A 14,012-nucleotide genomic window follows, 5' to 3' on the forward strand; every position below is an offset into this window, starting at 1 on the left:
TATTCTCTATTGAATGGATCTCCGTTCTGGGCCCAAAGCTCTTTAACCGAGCCACGGTGAACAGAACCTTCAGGTCGGAACCAGCAGAGGAGAAAACAAGTCTTAGGGCGGAGACGCACCTGAGGAGGAGGAGGAGGAGGAGGAGGAGAAGGAGGAGGAGGTGGTGGTTCATTAGGATCCGGGGGGTATGGTTCTGGTTCTGGTCGTGGTTCTGGTCGCAGCAGCAGCTCGGCTCATGACGTCTCTCAGACTTTTTCTTTACTTTAAATCAGTTAAATGACGTCAGAACCAGCATCCCGCCACTTTCTCTGCTGTTTGTCGGGTCAGGTGGGTTCTGGTTCTGGTTCTGGTTCAACATCTCTGTGATCGAACTTTCCCGGTTGGGCTCGGACATGGACCTTCCGGCCTCCGGACGCTCCAGGTTTCTCATCGACTCGCTGCTGGCGCTCAGGCCGCCCGCAGCGCTCCTCTCCCGGCCAAACCCTCCGGAGCTCCCCGGCGGCGTCCCGGAGCCTCCGTCCCCGCAGAGGGAGCCTGTTCCCCGCAGGGAAAGCCCGGCGCTGCCCGGTCCGGCACACCGGAACCGCTGCCTCGGCGCCTCCTTCCTGATCCGGGACATCCTGGCGGACTGCCGGTTCTGTTCTGACCCGGGGCATCCCGAACCGGGAGCCGAACCGATCCGACCTGGACCGGCGGAAAACAGCGCAGGTAAAAATCCAGAAAAGATTCAGGAACAAATCTGATCGATTTGATTAATTTATACTTTTTATTTAATCCTTTAAAAAAATAGTTTGAAGGTTTCAGATGTTCACATTTTGATCCAATTTATTATGATTAAGTTCTATTTATTTTTTCAGCTTTATTTTTAGAAACATATAAAAAAGGTAAAATATATTTTCAACATAAAATGATTCATGTTCATTTCAACAGAAGAATAATTTAAAAATTGTTTAAGTTTCACTTTATGGAATAAAAATTATTTCACATAAATCTGATGATGATAATAATAATCAATATTCTGATCGGTTCTGATCCGAACTTATATTTTAATTACCGGTCAGATAAATGGACCTGGTTCTGGTTCCGAACAGAACTGCTCGCTTCTAATGGACCTCCTGGTTCTGGAGGCAGAAATGCGATAAAATGATGAAAATAAAAATCCAAAGTTTGATGAGGAAAGTTCGGTTTTGCAGTTTTCTGACCGGTTCCGGTCCGGTTCTGGTTCGATGCGACCGGATCAATCCGGCCCGGTTTTTTTCTTGATGAACAATTTGTGTCTGCAGAACCGGCCCAGAGCAGCTCGGTCCAGTCTGACCCGAACCTGAATCACCTGGTTATTTTTACTGGTTTCATCGTCATCTTTAAACGGAACCCATTCGAACCAGCAAGTTCTGATCCGGTCTGACGTCATCTCCACCTGTCCACCCTCAGCCCACGCTGGGCCGGAACCGGGACTCCTGAAGAAAGTCCGGAAGGCCCGAACGGCGTTCAGCGAGCAGCAGCTGACCCAGCTGGAGAGGAGCTTCCAGAACCGGAAGTACCTGAGCGTCCAGGACCGGATGGCGCTGGCGGCGTCCCTGCAGCTCAGCGACACGCAGGTCAAGACCTGGTACCAGAACCGCAGGTAAGCTGGGTCAGAACCGCTCTGACCCAGTTACAGCAGGACGTGAAAATAAAAATCACGAATTCAGCGGAAACCGAACCTGGAGTTTTTAGAGTAGGTCCACCTGCTGCAGCAAACAGAAAGGGGCGGGGCCGGACCGCTGTCAGTCTCATACCTTATATGGAGATGGGACTATTTCTTTCCGGAAATGAAGGGGGCGCTAGTGACACTATTTCCTGTACCGACCGTGTTATAATAATTATACTAATAATAACGTATTTTATTTGACAACGCCTTTTAAAACCCAAGAACACTTTCAACATTAAAAATACAAATTAAATAGTAAAGAAATGGCTACAAAACGTGATATGTCACGTGGTATGTCTGTCACGTGGTATGTCACTTTTTTATTTTTAAATCTTTATTAAATCTTTATTTAAAATGATATTAGTAAGAAACAATCTAGAATAAGCAACAATAAGGAAACATTATGGAGATGTATTTATCTATCCTTACACCCAATCTATCTCAAACAAAAGTAATAAAACATGAATCAAATCAATATTTTGGAGACAAATGTACATTAAGAGCACATTTATCCATCCATTAATTATCATGATTGATCCCTATAGTGGGGTCATGAGGGCTGCTGACCCTGGACAGATCGCCTGTCCATCGCAGATTAAGAAAACAGATATAAACAAATGAAGTTCAAATAATATATTTTGATGTTGTGAATGGTATTCTTAAAATAAATAAGTTAAAATCTAAAATATAATGGCCTCTGGCTTATTAAATAAGAACTAGATGGAAAAGAGGTTTGGTCAGTAAAACATTGAGTCAACAATTTTGGCCAACTTAGTACGTCCATTCACAGAGCACTTTTGTTGTTTATTTGCCAAATATTTTTCTTATTATTCACATTGTGAATATAATTTACAAACAAACCAAAGGACATCTGAACTTCTAACAAGTGCCATTCTGACCTGGCTCAGCTATTATCATTGTTTACCATAATGTCTCATTGGAAACTTTTGCTATAAGGACTCCAGTTCAACCAGTAAACTGACTGGTGTCCCACTATTCCATTTAGAAATTCCATATCAATTCTACCAATTGCAATCGATTCATAAAATAAAGACCTTAAATATCCAATTGTTGCAAAACCCAAAGAGATTAATTAAAACTTTAAATGTAGCTTCATCCTGGAAAGACTCACACAGAGAGAAAGTTTTAGAAAGTTTATTTGACAAGAAATAATCTTTGGGGCTCGATCTTTTTTCTATATGAAAACCTTTTTGAATAAAGTCACTGGTTACATAAATTAAACCAATGTGTAATTTCTAACTATAACTGTCTTCATCTCACCTGCTCAGCCAATCACCTGATCATGTGTCTCCATCCCAGCCTAACGGCGCCGGGCTCATCTCTCTTCATAAAGTCAGGATACCTTTAATCTTATGTTTGTATTATGACTTTGTATCTGAACAATATGTTTCTGTATGTGCTACTTTATTACAAAAAACCCAACAGTTGATTCTGTTAAAACATAAACTTAGTTGTATGTCAGGTTTGTAAAGAAACTTTGATTCCAGTCATTGTTCAAAAAGTATAGGAAACATTGTATTTACACATATAAAATATTGCAAGTTATTAGCTTTGCTTGCATTTAACCTTTTTAAAACAAGGTTATCCTATTGTTAAACAATACTGTTACAATATATTTACAACTACTTTATTGGTTCTACTCTCTCCAACAAATTACAGCCACAATGTAACTTTGTGTGGAAACGGCACCATTTCTATGAAAACTAAATAATGTAAATCAACTGAACTACAACAAAAGGAACATTCAAAAATGTAAATAATATTGAACGAACACATTATTAAAAAGGATGACTGCACAAGTCAAAAGGCAAATATTCTTTAGCAGAAATGATTTAAAATGGCATGTCACAAAAAAAACAAACAATGTGTGACAACTGAAATGTGTGAAAGACAGAGGAAAGCAACTAATATTCTCCTTGCATTCAGTATTGACAGTCAGTGCAGTGTCCAGGTCGGCCATCACAGTAGTTACCAGGGTACTCTCCTCGTCTTCCATCGCCGGTGACGCCCACAGTCTTTATATCACCGGTTGCAGGAAAAACATGTTACAACCGCAAAAGGAATCCGGTTTTCTGCCTTGAATGTTTTTGAAAATTTGCCCCAGTTGATCTCACCTGTTAATGAAAAATCGATTTCATGTAGTTGAAATCTAATTTCACATGTTTTAGGTGAAAAAAGTCAAAGGTCCTTTTGCTTCTGAAGCCTGAGGAACAACAAGCCCATAGCTTAACAGTAGAGCAGCTCTGGTGTCAGAGTTCTAGTTCAGCTGACGGTTCAGGTTCAGTTGTTGCTTTTAGAAAAATATGGCCGTGTTCCTTAAGGTCTCCGTGTTATTGCACTTTATTAGTTTAGCATGTTTCTTGTGAAGCAGGACGGTGTTTACAGCAGTGTGTCCAGGCGGGTCAGTAGCTCGGCTGTCTGGTTCTGGTCTGCTCTCTGGTTCCCATAAACTCTTTCAGGCTGAATACAGAAGTGATTCCATGGAAATAACACAGGAGGCTCCTTTACCTTCTGCTTTAGGCTGAAGAAGTTGATCCGGAGTGAAGTGAAGGCTGTAAACTTTGCTGTGCTGCGTTAGCTTTAACTGGTAGCGACGAATATTTACAAGCCACCGTCTTCTTAATTCAGGACCGCTTGGAAATCCATGAAAACTTAAAAGCCCATTATATTAGGAAGACAGCAATGTTCATAGTATTGTTTTATTTGTGTCTGAAATAAGACTTTGTCTTTTCTAGCTGTCATGGTAACTCAAAGCGGAAACGAGAGAGCCGCATGCGCATGCGGTTGTGACGTCAGCGCAGCAGGTGCAAAGAGCCCATTACATTCCAGATATCTAAAATTACATTTTGACTCCCCGGAATGGTAATTTAAGATATCTGTATTTACATTCTGACTAGGAAGAATAATAATTCAAGATATCTTCAATTACATTTTGACTAGTCAAAATTCCTTTCAAGATATCTCATATAACGTCACCGGATTCGTCATCGGAAGGGTCATACTTCCGTAATTATAATTTAAGATATCTCGAACGTAATTATGACTAGTCAGAATTACAATTTTAGATATCTGAAATTGCGTGTAAGCCCCTCTTTGGCTGTACTGAGCTGTCCAAACAATTGCCTGAACATTCAATGGCGCCGGCAGTTTTGGACAAAATTGTAAGAAATTGCTACAATATAGAAAGAGTTCTCCAGAATGGGATATGCGGAGAGCGCGATTTTATTATATTAATATTAATATTCCGCAGCCCGGGCCAGTTCAGGTAATAACCAGATGTAGTTTTTATACTGTGGTAAAGCTATCTGCCTCTTCGGAAACTATAGTAAAGCCAGCCAGCTCTTGATTTTGACCTGCTACACAGAACTACAGCTCCCTCCTTTAGCTCCTCTGAAAATAAAAGCGCAGCCCCGGTTCATGTCTGATTCACACTTTAAGTTGCTTTCCAGCGTCTATAAAAGTTTAAAGCTTTGTGTTCATGGATTTGCAATAGGAAATTATGTATATCAAAATAAATGTATACATTGTGTGAAGTGCATAGTGTAGCGTCCCGGTTGAATAAGATGGTCTCTTAAACTGATGGTTCACAGTCCTTTATTGAACAGCCTTTTATTGTGAACTCACCGTAAGAGCTACAAAATATACAAATAAAATAACATTAGTACTCAAACAGTGTTGTTCTGACCTTAACATATAAATCTTTTACCTTCTATGCTAAAATTATGTTTTACAATAGATGTATTTATTAAAATCCAAAATCCCTGTCATGAAATAAAATGCAACGTATTTCAACTGTTGACGGTTGACCATAGTAAATCAGCACCATCTAGTGGCAAAACACAACCGTCACACCCAATAGAGAAATACACGTTCCGCAGGAAAAATAAACATATATACATGACAACACACTCACCTTGTTCCCTCATCAACCAAGCGCCAACCAACCGATTGTCACCCTGAATCACACCCCAACTATCTCCCCTTCACTCCGACTCGTTCATGTCAACTTTCTCTGCCCCAACGGCCGCGCTACTTCTACCGTTTTGCGTCAGTCACCTTACCGTTCCAAGCCCTTTCAAAATAAAAGCATCGACTATCATGTCAACACATACATGACATGAGGAGACACAAAATATTAGAAAAGTCATTTACACATAGTGTCACCCTTAGGAGACACAGGGACACCTGTAGAGGATAGACAGATATAGACAGACAGAGAAAAACAGTTGTATAAAGTAAACATTATGCTAAGGCATTTGAATATGATTCTATTTTAGGTGGTCGAGGTAGACCAGCTATTCATATTAGCTATAAGAGAGCAGATCGACTTTCTTTTGGCCCAAGGTGGGGCTTTGTGGTCCATGGTGGCATCAATGGATGTTCTCGCTTAGTTACTTACTTGAGCTGCAGCACAGAAAATCATGCCTCAACAGTGCCATTTCATTTTCTCAAGGCAACAGGCCTCTATGGCTTACCTTCTAGTGAGGTCAGACTATGGTGGCGAGAATGTGCAAGTGGCACTGGTGGATGAACATCGGAGTCATCTAACTGGGGAATCCATCCATAATCAGAGAATTGAGCATCTTTGGAGGGATGTGTTTTTACATGTTCTGGAACCATTTTATAGCACTTTTTAAAATCTTGAAGATTCAGCCCTCTTGGATCCCAGCAATGATGTGCACAAACTTTCTCTTCACATAGTTTTTCTTCCTGAGATTCAAAGCCGACTAGAACAATTCAGAAAGGCATGGAACCACCATTCTTTGCGTACGGAAAATAATAAAACACCAACACAAATCTGGACTGAACAGATGTTGGCAAACATGGGTGCCAACAGCAGAGCAACTAACAATGTGTTTGGGGAAAATTCCAACGCACAAGAGACTCTTCAAGAACTTCTGCAACAGCATGGCCTCTGGCCACTACCAACCACTGATGCTGAAGAGGTTCTTAGTGTAGTTGTAGAACCAACCAATCCAGGCTCAGTCAGCAGCAACTTCAGTCAGTTAATCTTGCAGTCAATCATATTTCAGATCTGAAGGAGAAATACCAGGCCTGTTGTGCAGAAATTCCAAATGTTTTATTGATTTAAGTACATGTCACTATGTTTGAGGAGTGACAAACATCAATAACATTTGATCAAATGCATTGTTCTAAAGATACAATTACTACAAATAAAACTCGGAACTGATATGAGTAGGTAACCTTACAAATTTAATTATAAAATGTTAAGGTGTTTAAAGACATGACAAATTAAATATACATTCTGGAGAGGGAAAGAACAATAAAAATTCTACTTTTGGAAATGTTCATGTAGAAATAACAAGTATATCCCAACCCCCTTTTCAAATGCATCTTTTGGAACCTTTGAGCTTCTTTAGAATTGGATTTTGATTTTAATCCAAATGAGCCGAGTTCATTACATGAACTAGAACAATCATTACAAAAGATTAAACTACAATGCCCATTTACACAGAAAAAAAAAAAAATCTTACCTAAGATTTTCCAGTGCAAAAATCTTTCTACACTTCAAATAAGACACAAGTAAGATATAAGTAACTTTTCATCAAGATATGAGCTTGTTTTAAGTCATTTTTTCCTTAATATTGATGAAGAAGAACTTATTACATTGTCAGATTATTTCACTTATAGCAAGGGAAAGATGTTAAGTGAAATTAATATGCCAATGTAACTATTTTTTCAACAATGCTAAATAATTAGACTTAAAACAAGGTCATATCTTGATGAAAAGTTACATGTATGTTTTATCTCTAGTGTACTAAGAAATTTGCACTAGAAAGTAGTCCAAAAATACTTGATAAGACCTTTTGTTTTTGCAGTGTGGCTCAAACATCCACCTTTAAATCGTGAAACAAAAAAGTGGTTAAAAAGACAGCAAATATTGCATTTACAATTCAATATTTTCCAAGTTAGGCCACTACATTACCTTTACTATAACTTGCTTTAAAACACATAACTCTTTTTTAAAAGAACTGGTTATTACACTCATTAGCTGATTATGCAACACCAAAGGTAGGTGCCTGCAGCATCCCGTCTGTCATGTACTTTGTGAAAGACTCATAATCTGGGTGTACAAGAAGGTGGAGTACTATAAGGCAAGTATTTGCTTCTGGGAAGATTTTGTTAGCCTCATGGAGGAATTCAATTTGTGGACGATGGGGAAAGCCCAGTGGAGGCACCGTGGATGCTCTGGAAGCGAACTCCAGTATCATTTCAAGGGCATTCTCCTTCTGAAAGACAAAATGTTGCAATTATTACCTTTGTTATAAGGTATCCAGCATGTACTCTTAAAGACATTGTAGGAGATACTTCTCCATTTTCAGTTAAATCTTAGAATTTAGATTATTTAGCTTATTTGTATTTTGTTTCTTATTTTCTAGCTGATTAGAGACAACTTGCTGCTGATTGCCGGCCAGTTTGTCATTCCTGAGGTTTGGAAAGCCTCTATAGTTTTAAATTATTTTGATAACTTGGCTTTATTTCTGAACCAAATATGAGGATTCGCAGCGACTCAATGTTTTAGTATTTTCCATTACTGAATTAATGTCTAAATTAAAAAAAGGATTGCCACCTTTCATAAGTTTCAATAAGGAACACCTACCACGGCTTCTCAAGTAGATTATGAAAATTGTGAAATGAAAATGTGAAAGCCAATAATGTAATTTCTCATAATGAACATAGACTGTGATGGACTGGCTACCTGTCCAGGTGTACCCACCTCTCGCCCGCTGCTGGTGCGAGGTGGGAACAAATCATATACACAACAAATCGCTTCCCATATCGCTTCAATATGGGACGCAAAATACTGGACTATTCCGTATTTTATAGGGCGAATAGCAACTCCAGTGCTAACTAAATAGGCTACTGTTGAGGAAAAATGATTATTTTTAGTGCTTAATACAGTTAATCTTACGGCATGTGTAAAAGGTATATTCAACACTCTTATTTTGAACAAATTTCTTTATTTTGAACAGGTTTGTGTTAAGGATTTAAAACTAAACCAGATGACCAAGCATTAAGACAACAGGGGCCAAATGCTGATCTCTCAGTGGGGACTCCTGCTGTGCTGTCGGAGCACAGGAGGCCATAAAATTAGCATATCCTGCAGGGCAGAATCACTGGAGCTTGGGGGAGAGAAGCCTGTTCTGTTCACAGCGGATCAAAAGTCTGCCAGAAACCAACATCTGGGATGGTGTGAAACCTTATCTCAGGTTTCTCTGCACCCAGAATGACCGTATAACCACAGGGGGTCAGGACGCAGCTGTTGGCTCTTTTGTTTTACCAAGGGAGCAAATGGTCTTTGATCTTTGCCGTAAAATTAGGGGGAGTTTCTAAGTTTCTCTGAGTGTCCAAGGTAGTTTCCAGTTGGCCGACGAGAGCTACGCCGTAATTGAATATATTAAAGAGACAAGACACACCTTTAGTATAAGACTTCGTGTACAGGAGTAAAAAATTCAGAGAGCTGCCACTATTTTGTTTTTTCCATCGGCTCTCTCCAAAGACGCGTCTTTCTTTTGTTTTTTGTCTGTCTTTGTTTGTATAAGGTAAACAATGTATATCTCTGTTCCTCTGCAGCTTTGTTGTTGATTCATGCGTTGCTTTGTATGGAATTAAACTCTGTGATTCTGTGACGTCAACGCGCTTTGTTGTTTCCTTGTGGCTGCAAGTCGCCCACTGAGAGCACCTGGAAGTTTAAGGAAGAGAGAGCCAAACGTTTTGTCAAAAGTTCATTTATAAATTATTCTTCCTTAATACTACTTAAATTTTCCCAATTAATATTTCTTTATTCCACTAGCACGAAGCTAACGTAGCCTGGTAAGCTACAGTTATACGAACCGACATCTGAACATCCACTTACCTTGACTTGACGTTGAAAAAGTCTTCTTGTTGCAGAGAATAAATTATCCGTATTTCTTAATTCATGTCGAGCACGAGCTGCAGCCCTGAATATTGTATTAAAAACACGAGCATTTGAGCTGGACTGACCTCTCATTGTGGACCACGGACTAGCACAATATAGTAGCCTAAGGCTAGAAGGCCTGTCCGCAAAAATGCTACGTAAATCTGTGACGTTTTGACTAGACAGAATGTCAATTTAAGATATCTTAAATGGAAAAGCTGAATAATTCAAGATATCTCTAATTTATTTAGAGATATCTTAAAAGGAATTTTGACTAGTCAAACTTACAATTCAAGATATCTATAATTTAGTTTTCACTAGTCAAAACTACATTTCTCCTATCCAAAAATACATTTAAGATATCTTGAATTATGTTGTCATTCGATATCTTTAATTAGAATTATGACTAGTTAAAACTAAAATCGAGATATCTTGAATTAAATGATGACTAGTCATAATTTAATGGTACATATCTGAAATGTGTATTTCAGATAGTCAGTAATTCATTGTAGATATCTTGAATTGAAGTCTCCTTACAAGTCAATGGTAAATCTGACGTCATTTCGACTAGTCAAAATGTAATTAGCGATATCTTAAATTGCTAAAACGTCTAGTCATAAAACAATTTGATATCTGGAATGTAAGGGCAGCAAAACCGAATTTATGTTAAAACGGCTTGCCATACTCAGACTTCTTCCGTTCCTCTTAACTCAGCGTCTTAAGGTATTTAAACTAGCGATTATGAAAATAGCGCCCCCTTCATTTCCGGAATGCAATAGTCCCATTTCCAAATAAGGTATGGGACTGACGGAAAGGTCCGTCCCCGCCCCTTTCCGTTTGCTGCAGCGAGGTCCTTCTCGGTCGGGTTCTGGATCCATCGGAACCGATCGGCACGTCTATAGGCGTCTTCCCATCAGATTCGGTTCCGCCTGCGGCTCCGAATCTCATCTGGAGAACTACGGACACCGTGAAGGTCCAAACAGCGTTTCGGATAAATAGTCAAACGTTTTTCACGTTTTTGCCACTGCGCAATCACACACACACACACACACACACACACGCACACACTCTCATCACACACACTCATCACACACACACATTCATATATCTATGATGTATCCAGACCCACAGACGGCCGTAAATAGATAATAGATATTAGATTGTTCTCCACTCATCCCAGCCTGACGTTCCACTGTAACCTAAAGCTTTGGGTGGGGGAACCAGATCCGGTTCTAACTCTGGATTTCTGTTTCAGAACCAAGTGGAAGCGCCAGGCCGCTTCCGGTTTGGACCTGCTGGCTGCGGTTGGGCGGCTGCTCCTCCCGCCTCACTTCCTGTGTCCTCTGACCCCCGTGGCCCCGCCCACGACGGACCCGCACCTGCACGGAGGCCACACCCACCGACCTTTGGTCCTCCGTCAGTTTCAGAACCTGACCCGGTCTCTGAAACCGGACCAGGCGGCCTGGATGCCGTGATGTCACTGCAGTGTCCTTCGGTTTCCATGGAACCCGAGGGAGTGGTTCTGGAACTGCAGCGGTTCTGTCAGGTCAAAGGTGAAAGAAAGCTGCTCTCCAATTGGACAGAAATCTATGGAGTGAAAATAGTGTCAAAAAGATTTGTGTGTACGTAACAGGATTTGTGCGTGCGTAAAAAAGATTGTGCGTGCGTAAAAAGATTTGTGCGTGCGTAACAGGATTTGTAAACCTTAAAAATAAAATACATGTTGAAAAAGTACACACAAATCACCTGGTACGCACACACAAAACTGCAGTTACACACAAATCCGGTTACGAGTGCACAACTATTTTTGAGACTCATTTCACGCCTCGGTGGAAGCTCCAAGATTTGTGTGTAGATGGTGCGTTTACATGCTAGTAAAAGCTGGGACATCTGAGTTTTCTTCGGAACTGTTTCTTTTTTCCACAGTTCAATACATATTTCTCTCTTTACTTGTCTCGTGGCTTAGACATATTTTTGTGAGAGAAAAATACATATGTCATTACACCCACGTCTACTTTTTAATACTATAAGATTGTTTATATATGAATCCGCATTTGGGACCTATTCAACTGTAATTACTTGGGTAAAAAATTCGACCACTAGGTGGCGGAAGTTTATTCCGCTCTGACTGGGAAAAGCCTTCATTCAAACTGAGAGAAGAAACAAGAGAATGGCGGGTCAGCCGAGTGATCGTGTTCGTGGTTTACCGTCCGAAGTTAGTGGATGTTAAAATTTGCATGTTTTCCTGACCGTTGTAATGCGTATTTTTTAGATTATTTCAGATTACGTTTTACGTTTCAAGTAGTTCGACCCAAAGTTCTCGCCCTTCTATAGCAATAGCTCATGTCTACGTTAGCTAAGCTACTATTAGCCCTCGATTAGCATCGGTCCAGTTTAAAACAGAATCTTCCTGGCCCATTACAGCCATGTCTATGTTTATCACCATGCTCAGCTAGTTTTATGATGCCGACAATAATGTAGGCTTAGGTGACGTCTTTTATTATTTGAAGGATTCATCCCAGTTCTCCTCACTAATTGTAGTTTTTGATTTAAATTTTTTTTTAGTTCTGCTACAGACTTATGTTTCGTCTATCACCTGTATATTTTATATCTTACTGTAATCACTTAAGATTTACTCTTCTCTACATTTCTTCCTGGAATATGATGGTCATTGCTTTCGTACCAGAAATAAATACGTTGAACATCTCTTAACAAATGTACAAATGTATTCTATGCCATACATATACATCTGCACCGTTTTTTATATTAGATTCATGCAGATCATCAATATTTCAAATTTTGAAAATATAACCTCATCCAACACTGAAGCCTTTGTAAGCAGCTGAATATAAGTGTAGTAACTCGGCTGAATCTTTAAAATATTAATATTTCTGTTACTTCATTATGAGCAAACCACATTTCTCATTACTTCCATGTGATGACTTACATTTTTGGACAGATAATATGTTAAGTTGTGCTTCACATTAACTAAATTGTAATTGTAGCCATCTAGTGAAATTATATTTCTATTGTCCCCAAAAAGTGCTAATAATGTCAAACTTATGATAAATTACTGTATTGACAGTGTAATGGTCAACTTTAACAAACTGTTCTTTAATTCATTTTTATCTGTTTTGAAGGACTTGCTGACGCTCAGTTAAGAAAATGGAGATCAGTGGATATGTTGCTAAACAGTAATTAAACAATATGAACAATTTGAAAATAAATATTTTTTGATTGATAGTGCCATGGTCTTATTTTTCAAGTCGCAATAATTAAGCCAATATTGTGATAAAAATAGTCGTTAGTATTTAGGAAACTTATAATGTTTTAAAACTTTAAGTGATGAAAACCATGGGTTCTCTGGCTCATTTACACACACAGATATATCTATATATGTATATCTACTTATCTATGTATGTTTATATATATATATATGCGTGTGTGTTTGTCTTATTTTCAGTGAAATACAAATATGTTAAGTGTCTGGTGCTATTTTGTAAATATTTTAAATTTTAATTTAACAAATATTTCTTTCCATAGGACTTGCTGAAACAGCATATCTTGCAGAGACTGCATCAACGTGTCACACAAGCACTTCAACATATTCCTCTGGATATAGACTATTTGGAATTTGTTTGTAATCAAGAAATGGTTTTTATGGACAGCCTATCCCAACATATTCAACTGTCTGAGGATGTTGTCGATAGGCTGACAGATCTTCATAATGCCATCCAACAACACAAAAGCAGACAAGAACCTCAAGAAGTTGTTAGATTTGAAAGACTAACAACAAGGGGACTGTTGGGTAAATTGTATTATTAGTAATTATCAAATATTTGTTGTATCATGTAGCCTTGTAGTTACATTTAGATAATGTTTCTATGTGTTAAATAACTTTGATTCCATCCTGAGACTTCCCTGGGAAATAGAGGTGACAGCTACTCTCAGCAGCTGTTGCCCTGCAGGACGTCCTACAAGACAGAGGTGTTAGTTGCTCCCAGCAGAGTTTTACAGTCCTGCAATAAACTCTGCTCTGTGCTACAAAGCCGTTGCTTTGAAGCTATACAACGTGTCCTATTCGACGCCGTGCCTGGAGCAAGAAGGATTTAGATTGTAGATAACATGTGTTTAGTTTAGTGATTGTCTTTTAGCACTGCAACTAAAATGCTTTGACCCCACCCCATAGAGTTGCAATGCTCAGTGTGAGAGGGTTCCTAAGAGCAATAAAAGAGAGGAACAGACAGATGTGTTTCAGAGCAGGTTGGAGATTTGTAACTGAAAGCACATCTCTGTCTGCTCTCCTCGCGAGAAACAAAGAATCTAACTCTCTTGTCTTTCCTGTGTTTGTTTAATAGGTATTTAGACCTGACAGGGATG

The 14,012-nt window shown here is 39.2% G+C and overlaps 1 protein-coding gene across 2 annotated transcripts; it reads left to right on the forward strand.

The window, feature by feature from the left end:
* The first annotated feature begins 24 nt into the window (after positions 1-24).
* Positions 25-11,217, forward strand: barhl1a (BarH-like homeobox 1a). 2 transcript variants are annotated; one of them, XM_028017436.1, is made up of 3 exons: positions 25-708; positions 1,432-1,624; positions 10,888-11,217. In XM_028017436.1, exons 1-3 carry the CDS (start codon positions 393-395, stop codon positions 11,105-11,107), a joined length of 729 nt encoding a protein of 242 aa, XP_027873237.1. In that variant the 5' UTR covers positions 25-392; the 3' UTR covers positions 11,108-11,217. The 2 variants fall into 2 exon arrangements, 1 of the variants encoding a protein (XP_027873237.1); XR_003595501.1 differs by lacking the exons at positions 25-708; positions 1,432-1,624 and adding an exon at positions 9,944-10,605 and having other exon boundaries at positions 10,888-10,999.
* The last annotated feature ends 2,795 nt before the right edge of the window (positions 11,218-14,012 follow it).

The sequence above is a fragment of the Xiphophorus couchianus genome, chromosome 5 (genome assembly GCF_001444195.1).
Source record: "Xiphophorus couchianus chromosome 5, X_couchianus-1.0, whole genome shotgun sequence".
In the NCBI taxonomy this organism is placed as follows: domain Eukaryota; kingdom Metazoa; phylum Chordata; class Actinopteri; order Cyprinodontiformes; family Poeciliidae; genus Xiphophorus; species Xiphophorus couchianus.